This window comes from Sinocyclocheilus rhinocerous, unplaced genomic scaffold (genome assembly GCF_001515625.1).
Source record: "Sinocyclocheilus rhinocerous isolate Xijiao unplaced genomic scaffold, SAMN03320098_v1.1 scaffold1508, whole genome shotgun sequence".
Classification (NCBI taxonomy): Eukaryota; Metazoa; Chordata; class Actinopteri; order Cypriniformes; family Cyprinidae; genus Sinocyclocheilus; species Sinocyclocheilus rhinocerous.
In genome coordinates this window covers 795,643-821,849 of record NW_015660889.1, presented here as the reverse complement: position 1 = coordinate 821,849, position 26,207 = coordinate 795,643, and the positions used below count along the sequence as shown (strand labels likewise).

Sequence of the window (26,207 nt, the reverse complement as noted above, 5' to 3'; positions counted from 1 at the left end):
AAAAAAAAAAAATATATATATATATATATATAAAACAATTATTATAACATTGTAATACTAAATTAGAATTTATTATAATAATTACATTTATTACAAATATTTGAAGTAATATTTTTATTTTTTGTGGATTCGTTCAAATAAATAAACTACAGTGTGATACAAATTCATTATTATAGTTTTGAATTAGATATTTATTTTTATATTTACTTTTTTGTTTTCAATTTGAATTTTAAGCATTTTAAAGGCTTTGTCATTTTATTGTGCTTTTGTCATTTTCATTAGGTTTTTATGTCTATATAGTATTTTTGTTTGTTTGTTTTAGTTTTTTATTTATTTAGTTTTAGTTATTTTAGTACTTTAATTTAAACTAAACGAAAAAGAGAAATGTGGCCTCGGCAACAAGCTGAAATAAAATAAGCTTACGTTTTTTTTTAACATGATTAATTTTATTTCAGTTAAAATTTATTTTATTTCAAGTAATGAAAGTGTTTTTATCGTTTTAGTTAGCGATAAAAACCCTGCAGAGCTACGTTAGTTTATTACTGTAACACTGTGGTTTAGCACACTGCATAAAGCTCTAAGAAAACTGATAAGCAAAACCCGAGGTAATTTCACACAGGCAACTAAAACAGAACAACTCTACTACAACACACAGGGTACACGCTCTTGCTCCTGCCGCCTCAGCAGGTGTTGAATCCATTTAATTTGCACTCTGCATGTCCACAGCAAACAAGCTCATGTGCTATATATATATCACCCGTTCTTTGATGACAAAAAAAAGAATACGCTTTGTTTGTTTGTTTTTGTTGTGTTCTCACCTGCCCCTGTACACAAACTTCATGGGCTCCACTGCCAGCGCTGTTGCGACAATATCATCAGCGTTGTGTCTCCGTCCGCTCACCACCATCAGCCCATCCATCTTTCCAGAGACAAACACCAGCCCACCCGGGCCTATGAAGCCCAGCAGCCCTGTCCGAATGAAGGGGTACTCGCTGATAGGAGCCCCAGAACTGGTCATGGGGAAGACCTGACAGCAAAACAAAAGCCAAAGTTTAAGATAAAACTACACATTTGTAAATTAAATACTGTATAAAAATGCAGAAATTCCCTCTAGAATCTTTGCTATGGAGTCACTTCTCATCCATTGAACATTACGGTGAAATGTTCATTGGTTGACAATTTAAACTTAGATTAAACTTCTAGAATTAATGTAACTCATACACACACGCATAGAGCAGGATAACACGCAGAGCGTCACACCACATAAAAGTGAATCCTGAGCGGTGAACTAATTTTCGGCAGCCGGAATTTCAGTGCATCTCTAATTATTGGCGACATTACAAATGGATATTATATAATAGCTGCTCTCGACAGACGCGGCACCTCGGTTGAGAAACACTGTTCTAAATAATGCGGCGAGTGGGGCTTGAGGAAGTGACGTCGCCTGCGTCTGCGCAGTGCGACCTGATGCAGCCCCTGAAGCGAGACACAGGAAACAGAAATACTGCAAAATAATAATAATAACGCGACTAAACGAGACGAAATAACGTTATAACATTTCGTTTCGTCTCGTTTTGGTCAACGAAAATGAAGAGACATTTTAGCATAGTTTTTATTTTGTAAACCACATTTAGTCTCATTTTTATTCGTCAACGATATTGCATTATACATTTAATTATAGTCATCGTCACATGACCAGCATTTTCGTCTCGTCTCGTCTTCGTCACGTGATAAAGGTTCGTTGACGACGATATTTAGTCATAATTTTCGTTGACAAAAGCAACACTACTCAACAGATTTCGACTTCGTAAATGACAGAAATCTAGAAAAATTAGCCCAAGATTCGCTGTACGTCTCTTTATTTTATTCAGAGGCTAGTGAAAATGTTAATTATTTTGCTACCACACAATTTTATGAAATGTCTGAAAATGTTTGGTAGCTAAATGGTTTTGGAGAGTGAAACTTTTGTGTCATTTAGTCATTTATTGCAGTCTGTTTCCACCTTTGTGAGGAAGAAGTACTTGCGTTTTAGTTTTTTGTAACTGCAACTTTTTATCTCACAATTGCGACTTCATATCTCACAACTGCGAATTCATATCTGACAGTTGCAACTTAATATCGCACAACTTCAACTTTGTTTATCATAACTGCAACAGCTGCAACTTCATATCTCACAATTGCGACATTCTATCACAAAATTGCAACTTAATATCTCAAAATTTCTCATAATTGCAACATTTTATCACACAATTGTGACTTGATCTCTCACAACTGCAACTTTGTTTCTCATAATTGCAACAACTGCAACTTTAGATCTCACAATTGCGACTATTTCATATTGTGACATTTTATCTCACAATTGCAACTGTTTCTCAAAATGATGACATTTTATCTCACAAATTCAACTTGATATCTTACAACTGGCACTTCATATCTCATAGTATGACTTTATACTGTATCTCAAATTTGTGGTTTTAATTTTTAGAAACTTAATCTCACTATCTCCTGTTTTATTGTTTTACTTTAGGTGAAAACAGGCTTCAGATATCAGACTCTGTGTCAACTGGCCTTGAGAAAATGCCCTATTCATTATTTCAGAGCAATTTAACAAACAAGCCAAGGAAAAGACTTTGATCGGAGCACTTTAGCATCTGTTCGAGCAGAGGTCTGGGGATTCTGGGTAGGAGAATCCGTCTAACTACAGCCAAATTGATCTCGCTCTGATAGGACACAAACCTCAAAGGTGTTTTTTGTCATGCCAGAGAGCCCATAATATGACATTCCCGTGGCGATGGAACACACACACAGCTCTCCGATCTCATCTGTTCGGCACAGCTGAGGAACTCCCTCTGGTTTGACCACACACATCAGAGCTGCACATACACAACATCAATAAACACGTTATGAAGCAGTAAATACAGCACACAGAGAGAGGCATACATTACACAATGCTCTCCTTTGATGGCATTAACACTAAATGTACAAAAATATGTACAAAGCCACATTTTAGACTTTCTCAGAACCAGTTGTGCATGTAGATATGTGTACCTCCTGGCATCACGGTGCCCACATCCTGTACGGTGAGTACGGAGAGACGCTCTTCTGAGTCCACTCTGATGACACTGTAGCTCAGACCCTGCATAGACAGCACTCCTCGACCTGGCGGCTGGTTACTGTCATCCGTAGGCCTAAAATGTGAAATAAAATACCAGATTACAGCAATATATGGAATTATTTCACAGTGACTCTCATGCAATGTAAACCTGAAGAAGAAGCTGATCGGTCCAACTAGTTTTGATGAAGAAGCTGATTGGTCCAACTAGATCTGATAGATAAGACTAAGCCCTGCCCACACATCCTGTAATATCCTCTAATGTCCTCACATTGACTCTAATGCAATGTAAACCTTAGAAAGAAGCTGATTGGTCCAACTAGTTCTGATGACGAAGATGATTGGTGCAACCAGATCTGATGGACGGCACTAAGCCCCACCCACACATAATGTCCTCTAAAAGACACCCGTGTGAGCTAACAAAGATTCTGGCAAGGTACAGCAGGCTTCATTTGAGCGAAATACATAAAACAGGGTGTGCCGATGAAGTATGCTGGAAATAACAGCTCTGTTCCAAAACTAGTGTGCTGCCTTACTGTCTGCACACTGCATAGGGAGCTGCCTTTTAAGGAAGATTACAAGAAACTGATGTGGAAATCACAGTTGGTTCCAACAGCATTTGATTTACCATTTTATTTTTTATATTTAGCAATGTATATTTATAGTTGACCATTCCTGTAAAGCATATTGGGTGATTGCACAATTCAATTTTCTTTCTAAAAATTAGGTATCTTAGAAGGTGGCATAATGTTTTTTTTTTCTAACAGCCATCGTGCATACTGTTTGATGCTTTAAATGCTGTCTAGGTAGGCAGCTCATTAAGTTTTGGAACAGAGCAGAAGTGCAGAAATGTTGGACCATCTAAAGCTGAAATGAGAACGAGATATAATGAGAAAGGAAATTATTACCAGAGCGAGAAATATTCTGTGAACCACATGGGCCAAAGCAAATGTGTGCGAAGGGTGAAAAATGAGGTTACGATTAGTTTGCTCTGTAAATCCACAAATGACGATGACGTAACTTCTTTGATGACAGAAACAGCAGAATTACGTATTGTCGGTCGTCTTTGAATCAACTTTTCCCCCCTGACTTCACTAGACAAGTGATGTTTTCATCTGTGACACCAGGCTCTTTTATTAGCTTTCAATTAATTTCACATTTTGTTCAAATTCATACAAGCTGTTCTCATCCTCAAATTTGTCGTGACAGAGAGAAGGTCTGTAAAAACGTCCAGCGATGGAGTTAATCCTGTGGAATGAAAAGCATATGCTCTGCGTTCTGTCACCAGTTTGATTCGGTCACAAAGCAAAGATGTCAGGACTATTCAGGGCTGTAATTATGGAGGCAGCCTAAAAAAACATTATTTTCTTGTAAATGGTTTTGGAAAATTGCATTGAAGACATACACAGGCTTCAGTAAAGCTCTCTCGATGAACCATCAACTTCAATCTGTCTGTCTGACCAACAGAAAAATGGTTTGTGTCTATATTTCTGTCATTTTCCCCAATTTTTTAGGGGCTTATGAAACTCGTAAAAGCAGAACAGAAAGATCTAAACGTTCTGGATCGAAAAGTGAGAGTTTATGAATACGAGCTGAAGTTACAGGGTGAGTGAATGGTCAATGTGTCAGCACTCCTCCCACCTCCTGATGGCCACGGTGAGGGCTTCAGCTGAGCTGGCACATGGACAGATGACCTCTGGCCGCAGACCTTTACTCTGGAAGACATTGAGGAACGCGTCACACGATGAGATGGACCCTGCAGAGAACGAGAGAGAGAACATTACGTACTATAATGTGAAGCCTGTCTTATATGACATTTAAAACAGTTCTCACCTTTAGACGTATTCTAACTCTGTAGGGTACAATGGGAACATAGTTTTTGAAGTGACAGTTAATTTTAAAAAATCCAGTTTAAGGGGGCCATATTGTATACATTTTTAACATTTCAATTTATTTTCGTCCTGAAAACTACTTTTGAGCCTTCTTGAATCAAATAGTTTTTTTTTTTTATTAAACAGGCTGTTTTTGCTACTGTACCTTTAAGATTTCTATATGTAAATGACTTCTATTGTGATTGTTCACATTTTAGTCCTTCATGATGGGCCAAATAACAGAATACATTTGAATATATAAATCTGTGTATTCTAATGTCATGTTTCACTCTAAAAACAAAATAAAAAAGGAAATTATGAAATAATAAAGAAAATCAAGTCTATTTATATGACAATTAAATGTACTGCATTGTGACATTAATTTTATTACAATTAAATACAATTTTCTCTAAAACTATCATTATCGTGATAAATACATACAGTTAAGCAATTAAACATTTCATTGTCATTACAGTAATGAAAATATATTTTTATTTAAATTCATTACAACAAATATTACTGCGATTTCTATACTTTATCATTGAAATTATTTAAAAAATATTATATCTATTTATTATGCATTGCATTAATGATATTTTTCAGTAAGCTACTGATAAATAAAATATTATCAGTCCATATATAGTCCATATATATATATATACGTTTTTTTCCCCTTCTGAAGCCTTTTCCTATTTTCTTTTGGACTGAAATATGCATTTTTGTGAGATTCACCCAAATGTTCTTGGACTAGAAAGAGATCCTTGCATTATAAATGTTCAGCTACACAGCACATCAATATTTTCATCTCAAAAGACTGTTTCCCCTCATACGACCCCTTAAAACAGTTTTGCTTCCTGAATATTCCATCAGAAACACATTCACTGTATCTTACTGGCATTTACATTGGCATTTGGATGAAATAGGCAACAGAAGGAACGTTTTGTCCTTTAGTGTGTCCATTTGTGTACTATGTATTTGTATACGTAAGGAAATGGCTTCTGGGCATCATCTATCCTGACTCATCTCTTCTGTGAGTTATAATCCCAGAGGCCCAAATATGAGTGTATACACATTTATATTATACACTTATGAATGATGCTTTTAGCTTGTTCGCCAGGTTGCTGGGTGTGTAAATAGCTGCTTAATCCTCAAAGAAAGGGAAAGGAAGAGTTAAAACACTAGCTGAACTCACATGGGTTGGATCCATCGGCCACCACCAGCATGCGCAGGGAGTTCAGGTTGACATCTCTCTGATCTCGATGAGCGACCAGAGCCCAGTGCATATCCCTTGACTTGACACAAGCTACTTTACCTGCACACAAACACACAGAACTAGAAATATCACAAGAATGGCCATATTGGACACATCCAAAATCATATCAAATTGCACTGTCTCTTACATATGATTAATTCATGAAACATGAGCAGAACGAATTTCTGAGTAAATCTTTCATAAACTATCATGATGTAAAGGGTCTCAGCAAGGATTTACAAATGATTTATACAGAAATTTGCCCTGTTTATAGTTCATGAAAAATTAGCATTTTTAGAATGTTAGGCACAAAAAGATATTTTAAAACAAAACAATGCACACACATGGATTTCATAAAGAGAGTTGAAAATACTGTAGCATAATAGTTGTTATTAATATTATATTGTTAATATATTTCATTATATATTTTTGGTTAATATTTTGTTATAAATATTCAATTTTTTGTTACTTGTTATTGGGAAGCTAGGTTGATTTTCTTAATGACGGCACAAAAAAACATAACTTATTTAATAAATATCATTTAGTTTCAAGCAATTTAGTCAAATACATGGTGAGAAAAATTGCACAAAAATACTACATACTTCTGTGTTTGGTCGTACTAATTGGACTAGTTTTTATGCAAACAATTATTTGGGAATATTATATATTTTTTACCATTGTTTAATCATTTCTGACTTGGTGCAAATAGTTTTGCAAAAAAATTGGATTTAGTGTAAACACTGACTGACAGACCTTTGTATTGACACACTTTTTGGATCCAGGACAGAGGGTTGACCTTCATCAGGGAGTATGGGATGCTGATTACATGCATCATGTTCATGACACTCTGGGGAAACAGGAAGTGAGATATTAACACCCTGAATGTGGAACATATGATCTTGTGTTTACTTTTTTTTTTTTTTCAAAAGCATGACTTACAGTTAGGATGCCGTGCCACAAACCCACATCCTTTTTAAAGTCCAATACATTCACTATGATTTCAGCTGAAAGACAAAGAGAGAAGACAGATTTACTACATGATCGTCTGAGAAGGGAGATTTAAGGACAATGGACTGACCTAGAGGTATAATGCGGTGTGTGTGTTTTGGACTCACCCTCGGTGTATCCACAAGACTGCGTTAGGGCCTGGCAGTGTGTAAGAAGTGCGATCCGTGTCACCGTCACACCCAAAACACTCCCATCTTTACAGGTCTTATACTGGAAATCAACACAAGAGTGTCATAAATGTCAATCATTAACACAAATATCAACGCATCAAATCCCTTGGTTTGCATGACGGTTAACGCACTACTGTAGGGATGCATGTCTAAATTACTGGCCATGTCCAGGGCATATTTAACCTTAAAATAAAAATATCAAAATAAGAAATAATATTTTTCCTTTTTAAATTTTTTTAATTATTAAATAGTTTGACATTTTCGCAACAATTTTCATTACCATAAAGCCTCCAGACATTTAAACTTTGAGGTTTTTATTCTCATTAGATTAGATTGTCATTATACATTATTAAATTACTAAATTACAGTAGTACAATGTTTATTTTAATTAAAATCAAATTAGTGGGAGTATACCAAATACTACTATATATAAATACTTACAAATTTAAGCAATGTAAATTTTATTTATCAATATATATATATATATATATATATACATATATATTTCATAATAAATAATCGAAAAATTGCTTTTTTGCTTTACAAAAATTATAATTGGGATAATTGGGGGAAATCTGGTTTTCCAAATAATAAATATATATTTTTTACTTTTAATAATAATTTTTTTTTTCATATTACCAATATAACAATTAGCTTTTTTGCTTTCCAGTAATGGTAATATGGTGGAAAATATGTTTTACTGAATAATATTTATTTTTACTTTACTGTACTTTTTTCATACTCCATAATTACAGTAAGAGCTTTTATGAGCTTTACAGTAATGAGAATGAGATTTGAGAGGAAAATGTGCATCATGTCATGATAAAAATCAACAATGCCAATGGTCCTAAAAAAGGCTATATCTTCTTTAAATAAAATAAAAAATTCTTATTTTTTTCTTTTGCTTTTAGTTGTGATATATTTTCTTTTGAACATGTTCTTCATACTGTACTGAAAAGGAGTACAGTAGAAAGGAAAGCAAACATCGGGCCAACAATGGACATCGGGCACCCGGCCACTTTGCACAGACTCTCAGATTTCTGGGATCTGGTGAAGAACATTGAGACAGCTCATTTAAAACTGGTTCAATAACACGAGACCAGCCCCACTCCATCAACCAGCATCTCCTACAAGAGTCCCGATTCACAATTAAACAAACATTAATCATTTATCATCCATTATCCAGTGACTCTCTAATGGAAGCAGCTGTGCCCGGCATGCTGATAGGAAATATTGATTTCTGGGGCTCGAGACATAGAATATCTACCAATCAGATATCATAAAACAATTAAAGTGGCTGGTGGGGTGCAGCACATGGAAAACAATACCAGACTGATGGTTTCCATTTCAGGAGAATATTTGTATGAACGGCCAGTAAAATGATTTGAATAAACTGATATTTCCATAACGGTCATAATTCCATGGGTTAGCTCACCTCTATGTAGGCGGTGTCGTTATTTGCATCTTTGATGTGAGGGAACCAATCACGTGGCGGCTTGGACAGGTGTTTGGATTCTGTGACGAACCATAGCAGCTTTGGCCATCCTGATGAGTGGGCGGGACCAAAGAGAGAGAAAACATGAATATTCATACAATTCTATTAATATTCATGCAGCTTGATGATTCAACCATGACTATCATTATCATTATTAGTGGTGATCATCGTTCAGAAGAATGTGCATGAGTGATTAGTGTGACAGGCTAAATGACTATGTGCGTCGGGATGAGAGTAAGTCCATCTTTTCTCCGTCTCGGGCTAAATGACTATCCTCTCGGGACTTCTTAATCATTACAACAATAACAGACTCATTACCTCTACGTTTTCTATTTATACCTTCTCTCGTCTTACTTGCGGCCCAGACAGGGCAAAAACGCTGACTGCTAGCAGTCTGGCTTAGATAACATCACACGCATGATATGGCCCATCATGCTCTTGATTTTCGCTTGCCGCCCCACACAGACTCTCACTATTCGAGTATATTTTAAAATGCAATTTATTCCTGTGATGAATTTGAAGAAACTGAAGAAATAGTTGAATAATTGTTTTCTTAGTGCACAAAAAGTATTGTCGTAGCTTCATAAAATTAATGTTGAACCACTGATGTCACATGGACTATTTTTAATGATGCCCTTACTATATTTCTAGGCCTTGAACGTTTCAGTTGCGTTGCTGTCTATGGAAGGTCAGAAAGCTGTCGGATTTCATCAAAAATATCTTAGTTTGTGTTCCGAAGGTCTTACGGGTTTGGAACGACATGAGTAATTAATGACAGAATTTTCATTTTTGGGTGAACTAAACCTTTAAGCTGTGGAGTGTGGACTAGATTTTATTCTGAAGTCTGCCTACGTGACACTAGACATCACTTACATAAAGTTGTGTATGAACGGACTGACCTTTGAACTGTGGTATTTCGCCAGTGGGTCCTTTCGGAAGGCCTTTGTGGCAGGCGTCACTGGTCAGTGCTACAGTAACGCCACAACTGCCTAGGAGAAAGCCGATCTGTTGACTTCCTGCATCCTAATACACACACACACACAGAAATAGGCTAAGACCAGCTAACATCCATCATCAGTACAGCAGCAAAATACACTGCAGGGGAGGTGACGGCCTACTTATTACAGACAGCACACTGAGGAATGATGTTTACCCGTAATACTGCGGTGTGCTTGAATATCTCTTTTATGTTGGATGGTCGAGCTATAAAATCACCTCCACCTGACAAATGTTCATGTCACCTTTCTTTACATAGCAAAATATCAAAAAATACCTTGCAACAAAATGCACCATGCACCCATGACCTTACAAAACGCACGATACCATGGTACAGGTTTGTTATCAGATACAAACACTATGGTAGTTTGAAATATACCATGGTCCATATATACCAAAGTTCAAAAACTTTGGTAAAACACAGAGTTCCCTTACAAAAAAAAAGTACCACAGCACTACTAAGTTTTTTTGTTACCGTAATACTACCATTGCTTTTTGGATGTGTTTGGAGTATGATTTCAGGATTATTTTTTCAGTACCATGGTACTACTAAGTCTGGTACTATGGCAATATTTTAAGTACCTTGAAGTATCATGTAAATACAATTCAGTACTATGGTATATATACAGTATCACAGTACCATGATATTATCACGTTTTTGTACTGAAATGCATGTATGTACATGGTACTCCATAATACATGTTTAAAAAACATTGTAAAACAATTGTACTCTTCAGTACTTTTTAATCAGTGTACCCTTACAAAAAAGTATTCAGATTTACCACAGTACTACTATGCTTGAATGTTATCATAGTACTACATGTTATCATACTAAATTGTTTTTAAGAGTACAATTTAAGGGGTACAGTTTCATGCAACATGCAAAACACATCAAAAACATGGTAGTATCATGGTACTTTTTTGTAAGTAGTAGCATGTTTAGTAGCATGTTTTGTTTAGTAGCATGGTAATACTATACCTCAAATACCATTCTAATCACTTAGAACAAAATACCATCATATTACCAAGTTTTCTGAAATACAACTTCAGGAGTATAATTTCAGTTCCTTGGTAAAGTACCATGGTGCTACCCTGGTACATATCCAAAAAACATGGTAGTACCATGATATCTTGTAAATACCATTCAGTACTGTAACATATATCAAACTACCATGAAATTACCATGTTTTGTGCACCTGTATCATGGTACTGTCATGATATTTTACAAAGTACCTATAAATACCAGGCAAATACTGCTGTATGTGAATATGGTAATCATTTTTCTAATCAAAATTATGGGTTCAAATCCCAGGGAATGCTTGAAATTGCATATTTTGAATGTATTGTAAGCGGCTCTATATAAAAGTAGAGGTCAAATACATAAAAACATAGATGTGAATCTACATCGATGTACCATGGTATTATCATTGGACACAATCACATGACCACGGTTCTTGCACAGTACTCTTCTGTAAGACTAATGCTGTGCTATAAGTCAAAAATGCAGAAAAACACACAGCTGCTTTTGCACTGGACAGAAGTTTATTGGTTTCCGAAGTGCAATGCATGCAGAGGAAGCCAGAGAGTGTTCTGCCAGTTTCCAGGTCCTTTCCTGGAATTTTTGGATGGACAAGGGATCAGACTGACTCTTGCCAAAGCTGCTCTCCTCCTTTACTTCGACCACTAAAATTCAACATACATATCTGAGGCAATACCTCAGCCTCGAGGGGTCCGCGCTGATACATTCACCCTGACATTCCAAAAAGATAACGGATCTCAAAAATAAACAGCAGACCGGAGAGAGCGAGACACTGCATTATTTACAAGGCCAAGTTTCCAGAAGGCCTTTGTAACAACTTTACCATTAAACATGAATAATAAATACATATTAATATTTTGCGCTGTACTGACTGTCAGGTTGGCACTCGACAATGTCCATGCTGGGAAGAAGGATTGTGGGTAGGCGCTATAACTTGTTATGGTGTCAAAAATCGAGACGTGAAGGCTTGAAAACGTGACAGTCATTCATGGTGGTATATTTAGAGTCTCACCTTTCGGGTAAGTGGCACTTCGATGGGTACGGGCACCACCTCTGCCAGCAGGCAGCCGTAAAAGGCGACCATAAAGGCAGCGGGATCGTTGTTGGGGAACACAAGAGCCACCTGCTCGTGAAATGATAAGAGAGGAAAGGTGTCAGACTCCAAACACGAGCGTATGCTAATCTGACAGGGACACGCTTTAAAACCGAGGCATGCGGCAGGAAAGCCACTCTGTCATTAAAGCAATGCTCTGGGTTCAAAACAAGTTATGCTCTATGTTCAGCATCTGCAGCATGCTGGCGATTACCACAATCATTTTGGCTCATCCCTCAGAATGTAAAAACAGACAAAATTGCATATACTGCATGGAAGGTGCAAAGCATTTAAATGTAGAAACATGCAGCTTGAATGTTGTCGTTTTGTTGAAGAAGTTTTGAGTTTTTAAAGTGATAGTACACCCAAAAATGTAAATTCATTTACTCAGAATCATGTCATTCCAAACCTGTGTGCATTTCTTAACTAAACAGTTTCGGTTACCATTGACTTCCATTGTATTTTTTGTTCAAACAATGGAAGTCAATGGGAACCGAAAATGTTTAGTAACCAACATTCTTCAAAATATCTTCTTTTGTCTTCCACAGAAGCACAAAAGTCATATAGATTTGACAAAATGAGTAAATAATGACAGAATTTTCATTTTTGGGTGGACTATAGCTTATAGACTATAAGTTGTGAAGCTATCTAAAAATCATCCTTTTAGCGGTGTGAGATATTTTATACAATTAAAAATGAATACATGCCAATGTAAAAGTTACTTTTCATAAATAAACTTCTTAACACTGATCAGTTTTCAAATTCAACTTGTTAATTTTGAAAAATGTGTATTTTTTAATACTCATTCCTTGCCTTACAGACTTCCATTCAGAGTGCATTACCAAATTATTCTCAGTGGTAATCGACAGCATGTAGAGGTTAACTAGTATTGATCATTTCTTTAATGAGGTGCTTTACTGAAGTGGTCTGGTTCTAAGAAGTTCTGTCATGCTCACCCTGTCTCCTGGTCGGACCATAGGTTCCTGCTTGGTGCCCAGTTTGTGGAGGATGTTGTACGCTACTTTGATGCTCCGAGACCAAAGCTTGCCTGTGGGAAAGGAAGTAGATGCTAAATAACCATACTTAAGGGGTCAGTTCACCAAAAGTGCCCTGCAGTTATCAAATTTCATTGAGTCTCAGTGTATTCAAATATTCATTCATTCAAGTTTTTGAAAGACATCTTTTTTGCTCATCAAGGCAGAATTTATTTGTACACAGTAAAAACAATAATATTGTGAAATATTATTACAATTCTTAAAATATCAAAACAACTGTTTTCTATTTGAATATATTTTAAAATGTAATTTATTCCTGTAATGGCAAAGCTGAAATTTCAGCAGTCTTTACTCCAGTCTTTAGTGCCACGTGATACTATGGTAATCAATATGCTGATGTGACACTCAATAAACGTTTTTTTAATATTATCAATATTGAAACCATTTGTGCTGCTTAATATTTTGCAGAAACTATGATAGATTTTCAAAAGAACTGATACATTTAAAAGAACACACATTACATTGTACCTTTATAAATAATATGCATCCTTGCTGAATAATAGTATTCATTACTTTAAAAAAAAAAAAAAAAAAAAATTTCAAACTGGCCACAAACATTTTGAACAGTAGTGTAAGTTGCACCAAGTTTGACGTGAATATGAAACGCTATTGGCTGTTGCGTCACATAACCAGACAAGATCTTCCAGTTTGAATATGTGGAAGTGCAAATGAGATTTGAGACAAGAGAGGAAGATTTTCGGTGAATAATTAATTCAGCTGCCTTTTGTTCCTCACACAAAGCTATCATGTGACTTGTGAAGACTTTCAAACAGATATGAGTCGTATGGCACACTTTTTGCTGCAAACTTTTTTTACATTTTGAAAACTGTAAGCATGCAAACTACAAGTAAGAAAAAGAAAAAAGTGAACAGATTCCATCGACTCAAAGGCAAGCAAAGGACAAACATGGATTGGGACAAAATGTCCAAATTACTTGAAGTTTAAGCATCTGGAAGAGTCACAGACAGGGCATTTCAGCAGTTTATCTCCTCTGTCCTGCTGAATTTTTGACCTGCCGTTATCAGTATTTAACTCATGGCTATGAAACCCCATTGAAAGCAAAACGGTGCAGAGATAGCGATCTTGCTCCGCGCCTGCGTTCTGTGGAAAGTTAATTACTCTTTTGATTTGGGTGAAGTTTTTAACGAGCTGAGAAGGAGGGTGATAGTCCCTGGTGGGTTCTGGGGAGGGGTTTGTACGCCACACAAACAGCCATTGCCATTCATTTTCTGGCTCACACTGCAAACCGAGACAATGGAGGCTGTCTGTTGGTTGGGGCTTTAAGCGTCTTCATGAGTCTGTACGTGTGTGTGTGTGTGTGTGTGTGTGTGTGTGTGTAAAGACGAAGAAATCATTAAGCTCAGGTGGCTTGATGATCATTTTCAGTTTTTAGAAAAAAGAAAATAGGGAATACCAATCCATTACAAACACTCACACTGCAATCCCTTCCTCACACTCTCACCCGTGATGTGCTGCTGGCAGGATCCTCATTGAGTAAAATCAGCTGAGAGCCTCACACACACATACACACACAACACAAAACAAGCCCTATAATGATCTCCCTCTCATGACTGAGCACTATTATGGTTCAATTTTGCAATTAATCCGCAGATCACATGCGTGCCGAACCGTGGGGCTTGGTCCGTACGGATCACTATTTCTCACACTTTAAAACACCAACGCATTAATACAAAATATTTAAACAAGTGGCATCTGCAAACAAATTAAGCTTTTCTGTACCCAACTTCACTTTTAATTTGAAACTATCCTTTTTTGAAATGTTTGTGAAATGAAATAAAATATTTTTTTTAAAGTTCATGTATTAAGCACGACTTTATAGTCTAAATAGTTTTTATCTTAATGCTAAACAATATTTTATATTATTTGAAATTGGATTACTGTCCTTTTGTGAAATTTTTTACTTGTAATGTGTTTGTGCTATTTCGTTTAAATAAACAGATGCTACATGGTTTGAAAAATAATTAAATTATATTTTAGTTATGCTAAAATTTAATAATAAAACAAAATAAAATATAGTAATATAATAATAAAAAATAAGACATTCATAAATTATGAATGACTTAAGTGTCCAAATATTTTTTGGGGTCACTATATCAGACTACGTGGTCTGTTTTAATATTCTGAAGTAAAAGAGAGAAAATCTATTATTCTGTTCCAGTATGGTTGTATGCGGATGTTGGTCATTGTATGTATGGCTGTAGTTGAATAAGGTTATTTTACCATAAGTAAGGACGTAGAGGGGTTTGCCGTTGGTGTCCATGGTGGTCAGGCAGGGCGCTTTGGGCGAGATGGTCCCCCAGCGTTGCAGTGCAGCTTCTAAAGATGGTGGCCAATTAGTGACCACTCCCAGTGGTTCCCCTCGAATGGCGACCATCTGAGAGCCCTCCGGCCGTGGCTGGTTGGGGTCGGGCTGCTGTACTGAAAACAGACGAGGCAAAACATGGTCATTCAGGGAGCCCAAAAAATTGTTGTTTTTGTTGAACTGGTTCGTTTCAATGATCCGTGAACTGTTGAATCACCGGTTCATTTGAATCATCACTCATCACTGCTGTTTTTGTAGTCGAGACATATTTAATTAAATGCTGACCACTTAGTTGATTCTATTGATTGATTGATTCAAGATCAGAAGAACCGATTCAAAAGAATGATTTGTTTGCAAATCAGGTATTGTGTATGTCTCTATTTGTTTGTTTATAAGAAAAGCTCAGAAAAGCTCCAAAAAACTATTATGCTGAGACAAACACTCACCTTCTAGGAGCTCTTCAAAATCATCAACAAAAAACTCTCGAAGTGGAGGTCGTCTGGGCTGCTTTAGTGTGTTCACAAGTTGCTGGATTTTAGCCGAAACACGACTGCTAACTGGGACGCCTAAGGAGGACACACATGTGTTAATGCACACAAACACACACAATCCTGGAAAAAAACAAATATTACCATTTGTACATGAATCAAATTTCCTGAATCTACCTGAACGAGCCTATAAACACATACACACACACAAGGCTGTCTGGGTTTAAAGGACTGGCCATAAACAGATTAGATGGATGGCTTAATGTGCACAATGAAGATGATCAACTCCCCGCTGTTGTGTTTACTTATGTATCCAACAACTCAATTTTCATCTGATCCCAAACAAATCAATTTTACAAACATTATTGATAAATGCCTCTGACAGATGCAGTCAAATGCGGCCTTCAGGGGCGTCCCCAAGAGATCAAATTAAAGAGTAATAATATAAGAGTGGGATCAATGCCCTCAATCACAGCTCCATAACAGAGGATCCATCAGAGCAGATTTCAGACTGTTTCTATCATCTCTAGGGCTTACATACAACTAACAACTACATCAACCATTATAACACATACATATATAAAGCGTCAGTAATTTGATAACATTCAAGCATTAAATATCAACTAGTGTTGTTTTTGTATTGCTTACATACTACTATATAATTATTGAATTTGTGTTTATTTTTATATTTCAGTTAGTTTTTAATAATTTTGTTGTGTGCTTTTAAAATGCATACTGTAATTGTATTTTGATACGTAAAGCATTACACACTGTAATAATAACAATAAGCAATACTTTTGCAGCATTTATACCAGCTACCACCATTGTGTCCTTAACCCCAGGTTGTTGCAGGGGGACTTTATGCAAGTTGCTCTGTATAAAACCATCTGCCAAAATAAATAAAGTTAGGGTGGAATAGAAATGCTAGATGGGCTGTCAAAATGATTGAGGAAAACGGTTCATGTAAATCTTTCAAAGCTCATTGTGATTTTTGAAATGAAAACGTCATTACTGTCTCTAAAACATCACTCCTTTTCTTTCACACACATTTCTCGTGCCCTCACCATCTCCGGTCTCCATGAGTTTGGCGTTGCCATATTTGGGTGTGGTCCGGGGTACGGTGGACACCTGTGGCCTCTCCACCTGAACGGGATGTTCGGAGGTGTAGGTGGTGACGTCCGGAGGGGCTGAGTGATTCTCTGGGTTTGGGAAGATAAGAAGGAATCAAAATGCAGAATAAGAAACTCCAGCTTAAGTGGTTTGGAGGAATGGGAAGCTGGTGTATAACTGGTCCAAATGGGTTATTCACTGTATCATATATATATATTGACCAAAAAATGATCAACTTAAACCAGCAATAAACCAGTTAACTGATCTGTTGCAGCTGATGACCAACTTGGACCAGCTTTAAACCAGTTATCATGTTCCAGAAAATGTATGGCTGGTTCATCAAGTTGGTCATTGGCTAATCCACCAACTGTATATTATACAGTGAATAACCAGCTTGACCAGCCAATGACCAACTTGAACGCCCTATAAACCAACTGGTAACTGTTTTTTGCAGCTAATAACCAACTTGGACCAGTTTTAAAACAGATATCATGTTTCAAAAATGTACATCTGGTTCAAGTTGGTCTGATCAGTCTATGTTATATAGAGCATAACTAGCTTGACCAACCAGTGACCAAACTGAACCACCTATAAGCCAATCGGTAACTGGTTTGTTGCAGGCTGACCAATCTAATGACCAACTTGGACAAGCTTTAAACCAGCTATCATGTTCTAAAAATGTATAGCTGTTTCAAGTTGGTCATTGGCTGATCAATCTATATTAGACAGAGCATAACCAACTTGACCAACTAATGACCAACTTGAACCACCTATAAGCCAATCGGTAACTGGTTTGTTGCAGGCTGACCAATCTATATTATATAGAAAATAACCAGTCAATCTGAGTTGGCCATTGACCAGCCAATGACTAACTTGAAAACATATAAGCAGCTAATGACCAACTTTAGACCAGCTATCATGTTCCAAAAAAAATTGGTCAATTGGTCATTGGCTCATAAATCTATATTATACAGTAAGTATCCAGCTTGACCTGCCATTGACTAAACTTGAACCACCTATAAACCAACTGGTAACTGGTCTGTTGCAGCTAATGACCAACGTGGACCAGCTTTAAACCAGCTATCATATTTCAAAAATGTACATCTGGTTCACGTTTATCATTGGCTGATCAGTCTATGTTATACAGAGCATAACCAGCTTGACCAACCAATGACCAAATGGAACCGCCTATAAACCAACTGGTTTGTTGTTCTAACAGGATTTTAGTCCTACCTGGCTTTGATACAGAGCCCTGACACACTTGGCACATTGTTTACGACTAAAAGTAAGAGGGTTGGGGGCAGACAGGAAGTGATTTTGAGCAAATCATGCACATGTCTCAGAGAAAGAGACGGATGGAACGCAAGAGACACAGAGGAGAGCTTTTTCATCCTTTCCTTAATTACAGTCCCTTTTACTTCCACTCTGTGAGTCCGCTGGGCTTCTCTCTCGCCGTTCACCCTCCCCTTCCGATCATAAATTCTCAGCTGTCTGCAGCCTCTTTCTCATTCCCCTCAGCTCGCTTCTGAAATGTCTCTTTCATATTCAGTGCCCTTGGCCACCACATATTACCATTATGATATCCCTACAGAGTTTGTGCTGTCTAACGTTTGACTAAATAAATGTCATTTACCTTTTTTTGCACAATTTCAAATGGCAGATGTCAATGGATGTGCCTTTCACTAAAAGCTCATAAAAGTTTCCTTCCATTATATCCCGTGCTCCAATCGAGCCATTCGGAGAGAAATAACCATCCGTGTGTAATTTCGACACCGGGAATGAGGAGAATGCCAATGAGGCGGCACTATTCCTCCTCCACCATAAAACACCCAAAACGGCCCTAACAGAAACGTCCACTGTGATCAAGGACAACACAGTCAGAGGATTTTAGCTACTTAGCTTTAGTTCAGCATAGATGGTTTTCAATGTAATAAAGTTTTATGCAGACCCTGAGTTGTATCTGACTGATATGATACATTAATATCATAACTAGACAGAGTGGTGTATTTTAGTGCTTTCTTAATAGAGACTCACAGTAAATTTATAGCTCTATTTCTCCATAAATCAGTTTGTTTCTGACTGACTTTATAAATAAATATATAAATATATAGTGTTATCATGTATAAATATAAACTGAAGTATTAGTCATATATCTGGGAGAGATAAGTCAAGCTGTCACTAGTGGCGACAGAATGAAAGTGAGTGAGCGAGATGCCTCCTGTCTGAGGAATTGCGCCAAGCACAGAAGGGGACTGTGATGGAGAACGTGACTAAGGAAGGGCACAACCCCTGGACTTGGCTTCCACCCACCATCAGCACTACTTCTACTCTCTCTCATCTCCTGAAGGACTGATGTGACTACCAGTGTAGCTTTTTTAGTGAATCAAAAACATAAAATATTACTAGTGAAGTCTTATTCTTAAACAAAGGACTCTTATGAACTGAATCAAAACATACAGAATGAACAGTGTAGTCTAATTCCCAAACAAATGACTCCTATGTGTCAGTTGTTTTTAATGAATCAAAAACAAAAACTGAGATCAGTGTAGTATGAATCATGAACAACTGACTCTTAAAGGGATACTCCACCCCAAAATGAAAATGTTGTCATCAATCACTTACCCCCATGTCGTTCCAAACCCGTAAAAGCTTCGTTCGTCTTCGGAACACAATTTAAGATATTTTGGATGAAAACCGGGAGGCTTGTGACTGTCACATTGACTGCCAAGTAACTTACACTGTCAAGGTCGAACGAAGACGAACGAAGCTTTTACGGGTTTGGAACGACATGTGGGTAAGTGATTAATGACAAAATTTTCATTTTGGGGTGGAGTATCCCTTTAAGAACTGGTTCTTTTAAGCAAATCAAAACGTCTAGAGAATTCAGAAACAAATTACTCTAAGGAGCTGGTTCTTTTTTGCAAATTAAAAACATACAGTGCAACGTGTGACTCAATTCTCAAACAAATGAATATTGTGAGCCTTTCTTTTTAGTGAATCAAAAACAAACAGCATGACCTATGTATCCTGATTCAGGGACATAAGCTGGATGTTTTTAGTGAATCAAACACAAACAGTGTGATCAGTGCAGACTGATTCATGAACAAACAACTCTTGAATCAATAACATACATCATGAGTCATGACATGTGGAGCCCGATTCCTGAAACTAATGACTCTTCTTTTAAAGAACAGTTCAAAAAGACAAGTTACTAGTCTGAAACCTGTAAAAATATGTAAGGAAAATTATTAAAATATAACTAAATGAATTGGAATCTAATCAAAATTAAATAAAAATTTCCATGAGAGCTTTGTGAATCTGAATTGAAATTGGGAAATCGATCTCCAGCTCTAATCTCCTGTCTCCTGACTCCCTCCCTGCCTTATATTCGACCTTCCTGCCTTGTATTCCACCTCGTCTCCTGCTTCATCACTGGCCTCTCTGCCTCGTCTCCTGCCTCTACCATCAGTGATGAGTGTACGAGAAAACACCCAGCAGCTAGAGTGCTTACGTAACAGGCTGAAAATAACCCACATCCAAACTCTCTCCCTCTTTCACTCTCTCTCTCTTCACCCCACCCCCCTGCTCTTCAGTGACACGGACACTAATGTGCTGGAAAAGGAGTTTCCTCAAAGCCCAGAGGTGCTCGTAGGAGGACAAATAAAAATGACGTCTTGCGTCACGTGAGGGAACCTGCTGGCAAACCTGCGTCACAGAGACAAGAAAACTCCAGACAAACACAACCCTTCTAGTCTGGAGGGATGGATAAGAAATATTACAGTCAATTTCATTTATCATTCTACTAAAATGTGAACAGTTTTGATTCAATTACTGTTCAAAACATAACATGCCTACAAATAGAGTATTGTAAATTACATGAGAAGTTTATCAAAATACCAATATACACTACAGTTTAAAAGTTTGGGGTCTGTGAAATGATTTTATATTTTTGAAATATGTACACCAAGGCTGCATTTATCTGATCAAAAATACAGTAAAACAGTAATATTGTGAACAATTATTACATTGTAAAATAACTTCTATTTGAATACAAAGTTGAATTAAAAAATTTATTCCTGTGATGCAAAGCTGAATTTAATGAATTTACTGTCCCTTTTGATGAAATTAATGCATCCTTGTTAAATAAATGTATTACTTTCTTTAAAAAATAAATAAATAAATAAATCTTACTGACCCCAAACCTTTAAATAGCAGTCAGTATTGTCTTGTTTCAATGTGAAAATAACTTAAACGGTTATACACTAGTTAAACAGTAAACATTTCAAATGTTAATGCAATTTACAACATTTAAACAAATATTCACGCAAATTTAACAGATAAATACACAGATAGTGACAACACACTGAGAGTTAAAGCAATAGTGCACACAGAAAAGATAATTCTGCCATTTTTCACTCACCGTCATGTCATTCCACACCTGTACAATGTTCTTTCCACTATGGAAAAAGATTTAGCAGAATGTCTAAGCTGCTCTTTTTTATACAATAAAAGTGAATGGTGCCAACAAGTATGATTTTTTTAAATTGGAAAAATAACTTAATTTCAGTCTGTTACTCACATAAATTTATCATATGGCTTCAGAAGACTTGGAATATTGTATATGATTTGTACAGTTTACTTTTACGATGATTGTATGGCGGCCCTGGTCACCATAACTTTCATTCTATGGAAAAAAGCAGCATGAACATTCTTTAAAATTCATAATTTTGTCTTCCATGGAAGAAAGAAAGTCAGATTGGTTCAGAAAGACATAAAGGGTAAATGATGACAGAATTTAAAAAATTTAAGTGAACTATTCTGTAAAAAACACAAGGTCAGGAAAGAACAACAACGATAAGCACATAGAGACAAAGAATGGACATCTAAAAGCAGACTGAAAACCTGAAAACAGCATTTCACACTTTATAATTTAATATAAAAAAAACAGATATATTTAGAAAAAACACAAGATACACAGTCACTACTCACAGATAGACCGAATCTCAAATACAACAGAACTGTTGTCAGAAAGTTTCTCTCACTTATTGGTACATACACAGCAGAATTGACGTTCAGACACATCAGGTCATAAAATTTACAGCACACGACTCCAAACACAAACACACCGAGGGGCCCATCGTCCCCCAGACTCCAGAGAGAACTACACGGAGGACACAGAGATGTTCTAGATGATCGGATGATTGGGGGAAGTGTGTGTGTGCATTGGGGGGCATATACTGACCCTCAGACTCCAAGGGCGGTGGCCAGAGAAGATCTGATCCAAACTCACAGGAGCGCCGCAGCGAGTTTCCATTCTCTGCTATGCCGAGCATAGTTTTCCTCTTCAACGAGAGGTGAGCGATCGGCCCTGGATGGGGAAGGGAGGAAGGGGGAGAACCAGAACCTTAGAGCCGTCCGCTTCCTCGCTGACCGCAGGTATGGATGGGGCAGGAGGAACGGGGGCTGATGAGCCGAGCATGGACAGTGCCATGTTCCCAACAGAGTCCCGAGGACTCTGGATATCTTGCATGGAAGGGGAAGGTGGGACGGAGGAGGTGGGAATGATTGAGCATTCCTAAAGGAGCACCCACACTGCCATGTTTCTCCTAACGGTATGAGACAAATATGGGACAAAAGCAACAACCTGGGAAGCACTTGCAGAACTTGTTCTTGGTCCAGTGAGTTTAAAAATGACCCAAAGATCCTTGCTGTGTTACTTAATATGCACTAACAATGTTCTGAGAGCTCCGAACACGACTGACTCTCTTGAGGTTGGTTGTCTGCTTTTAGATGGTACCACAACATTATCATGTGGGAGGACAAAAAGGAAGTGAGGGAAAGGATCGAAAGGCTCTTTTACACGGTAATCACGAGTTCCCAGTTTGTTGTTGGAGGCGGCACTGAAAGCTCGCTAAGATTGTATGTGTCATTGACCAATCAGAATATTTTATGTGTCATTATTCTCCAATAGGGATGTAACGATTAACCGCGAGCCGGTTGAAAATCGATTCAAATATGTGACGATTCAAATCGGTTGAGATGCTAAACAAATCGCGATTCATTTAGGGGTAGGAGTTTATATGAATGCATGTCTGAGGGGAACTTACTGTCTTTAGAAAAGTTTAGATGGTATTTTTTCTATTCATCTTGCCTCTGTATAATGCATATTAAAGTTCATAAGTGCAGCACTCTTTTGTTTACGGCGGAAACCAACACATTTAATTTATAATTTGTCTTAAATCTCATTTTGTAAAAAATTAAATAAAACCGTGAATCGAATCGAATCGTGAACTCAAAACCATGAATCGAATCGAATCGTGAGTTGAGTGAATCGTTACATCCCTATTCTCCAACCAATCAAACTTTGTTTAGTTTTTATGTTTTTTGTCACTTTCAGAGTTGGTGTGTCTAAAATCGCTCCCTGCTGCCCACGCAAAGTGAATGAGTAAAATAATGAGCGTTTTCAGACATAGCAAATGTCTGCCCACCAAACACATTTATTTCTATTCATGGTTAGCCTATTTTATGGAGAAACAAATGTCATTTTATTTTGTTATTTGGTTTCCTGCTGAACAAAAACAGCCTACATTGGTTTGCTGGTCTACAGCTGGTTTTTTGGATGGGTTTTAGGCACTTTTCAGCTGGTAAAACTCGCTAAACCAGCTAAGACCAGCTTGGCTAGTCTGGCAGACCAGGTAGATCAGATTAAAGACCGGTTCACACCAAGGACGATATCTGTAATGATAACTATAAATCTAAAGTTTTAATAATCATCCTAATTCTATGAGAATAGTGGAGTCCATGCCACAACTATAACGATAACGTCCTAGAGGAACAATATTGTTTAAATCACTTTCAGAATGATTTTTTTTCTAGCTGATGAATGATAGTAACATTGACAGCCAATCAGAATCTAGACAACATTAAATAGCTTGAGCATTAAATCGGGAGACAAGATTCAAGGCGTGTTTAGGTGAGAACGCTAATATAGCTATATTTATAGTTTTCGTTCTTGGTGCGAATGGGCCTTAAAAAAGATTTTTAGCAGGACAGTGTAATTATCTACAACTTGGAAGCAACACAGAATATAATTTACAGTAATCGTTTCATTCTGAGATGTCGCTAGCATTGAGCTAAATCAGTAGCAGGCAACTTTTGCCAGCGTTTGTGAGTATGAAATAGCGCTTGTAAAATCGTAAAACATTGCGCCTATAGCGCACCGTGTAAAATGCCCTTAAGAAGAAACAAAATGGTGGAAGGAAAAGAGGATAGAAGAGGAAAGAAAGTCGACAGAGGAAAGGGAAACTGAGGTAGAATGATGAGGCAACCAAATCATGAGGGGAAATAAAAAGGAATATGAAGAGAGGTAACAGGACAGTGTGAAAGAGATGAGTTCCTTTCTTCAGACATTAAACTGCTCCACAGGGCACTCCTACATAACATCATAGCTCTATTAAAACACCCTAGCTCATCACTTAGCCACAGTCTACAAGTTCAAGCCCTCTGGATACGTCTTTCTTTCTATGGCCTCTGAGTGGAGGAGGGGAAAGTGGCAGTTAAACTCTTTCCTCTTCCTGCTGCGTTCTCTGTTTACATTTAAAATCAGCTGGATGGATAGATTTACCATCTGTGCAGCACTGGCTAGTCAGGACTACTTTAAACAGACAAAATGGGGAGATGTAACTGGCTCTGTGTTGAATTAATTGTTACCTCAGGGCCCAACAACAAGGATATTTTCTGCTGGTGCGGTCAAACCAGAAGATCTGTACTTGCCCTATCTGTATTTTATTATATATTATATTTAATGAAATTTACACTTTTTTATTACATGTTAAGTTTTCTTAACACAAGCAAAACAAAAACAAAAAAAACTTATTGGGTGCAAAAGGAATTGACAGGGTCATTAAAAGATTTTAGCAATACATTTTATTAGAATTATATAGAAATTCTAGCAAAAATTTTAACATATATTTTTAGCAGCAGGGTTTTATATGGGTCAGAAAGTAATGTATTTATATTTTTTATTAAATGTGAAATTTAATACAAAATTAAATTAAATAAATAAATATAAAATATAAGTTTTACATTTAAACAAAATACCAAAAAAAAAATCATATTTTTTAATTATAATTTATAGTTTTTTTTAGAAATGTATTTTTTATAATTATAAAAAATAATTAATTAATTTACAATTATTTATGTTTACATTTATATAATAACTTGGAGGTACAAATTATATCTCCATGACGGCTATAAATTCAACACATTTTTGCTGGAAAACAAATGCTTAAAGTGACATATGATTTAACTCATTATAACTGAAGCCGCTAAGACTATTGCAAATAATTTGCACAACTTTGGTGACACAAATCATCAGAATTCACAACAACATCTAAATTATTGTGACAGTTTCGTCATCTGGCCCAAAAACTGGTATTGGACCATCCTTACTGTTGAACCGTGCACCTATCAGAGTCTACAGACAAACGTTACTGATTACTTCCTCTTGAAAGACACAAGTTTAGAGGTGATTAGCAGAGAATCATGTTGATGATGGCTAGCGTGGTTCAACAACAGCACAGATATATACGATAAGGAGCAAAAGAAGGTGCGGACAGCACACATAGGCGAGGGAGGCGGGGTTTAGAAGCATGGCAGGAAGTGTGGGAGTGACTGGCTGAGGGATAGATGTGGAGGCGGGGCTTGTTGAGGGGGCGTTACCTGATTTCCCAACATGCGTTTGAGCCAGGACGTCAGCCAGGCGCCCGGCGGCTCCGCTGCCCCCACTCTGCGTCGAAGATGAGGAGGAGGAGGTGGTGGAACCCTGGTGGATGGCCCGGCTGATCCAGTGCTCCATGCTGATGCTGCCCTGGCTGGAGGTGGGGGTACCCTCACCCTGGCCGCCCTCCTCCTCCGAGCCGGACGAGGTGTCTGTCAGGGGGGGCAGAGAGGAGAGGGGGGAGAGGCCTAGTGAGAGTCACTCAGACCCACTCAACACTCAGCCCAGAAGTCTAACAAGTGCGATTAAAGTCAACATGAAAAGGGATTTGCAACCCTTTGGAGGGATTTCAGAATAAACTAGAAAATTCTTCAAGAAAATAATATGTAGTTGCATCCAAGAGAAATTGTTAGGGCCACGAAAAGAAAGGGGAAAAATAACAATAATAAATGCAAACATTTTTTTTATTTCATATA

At 37.2% G+C, this 26,207-nt stretch overlaps 1 protein-coding gene across 1 annotated transcript in view; it reads right to left on the bottom strand.

The window, feature by feature from the left end:
- LOC107725840 (disco-interacting protein 2 homolog C) overlaps positions 1-26,207 on the bottom strand; it is a 124,309-nt gene that overhangs the window by 21,223 nt on the left and 76,879 nt on the right. The window contains exons 4-19 of the mRNA XM_016535240.1: positions 25,734-25,982; positions 16,967-17,101; positions 15,861-15,980; positions 15,333-15,530; positions 12,993-13,084; positions 11,956-12,066; positions 9,808-9,931; positions 8,849-8,958; positions 7,351-7,453; positions 7,175-7,239; positions 6,989-7,082; positions 6,176-6,295; positions 4,754-4,868; positions 3,049-3,188; positions 2,737-2,873; positions 819-1,027 (exon numbers count right to left, since the gene is read on the bottom strand). Coding sequence (XP_016390726.1) covers positions 819-1,027; positions 2,737-2,873; positions 3,049-3,188; positions 4,754-4,868; positions 6,176-6,295; positions 6,989-7,082; positions 7,175-7,239; positions 7,351-7,453; positions 8,849-8,958; positions 9,808-9,931; positions 11,956-12,066; positions 12,993-13,084; positions 15,333-15,530; positions 15,861-15,980; positions 16,967-17,101; positions 25,734-25,982 — 2,122 coding nt within the window. The remainder of the gene's footprint in view (positions 1-818; positions 1,028-2,736; positions 2,874-3,048; positions 3,189-4,753; positions 4,869-6,175; positions 6,296-6,988; positions 7,083-7,174; positions 7,240-7,350; positions 7,454-8,848; positions 8,959-9,807; positions 9,932-11,955; positions 12,067-12,992; positions 13,085-15,332; positions 15,531-15,860; positions 15,981-16,966; positions 17,102-25,733; positions 25,983-26,207) is intronic.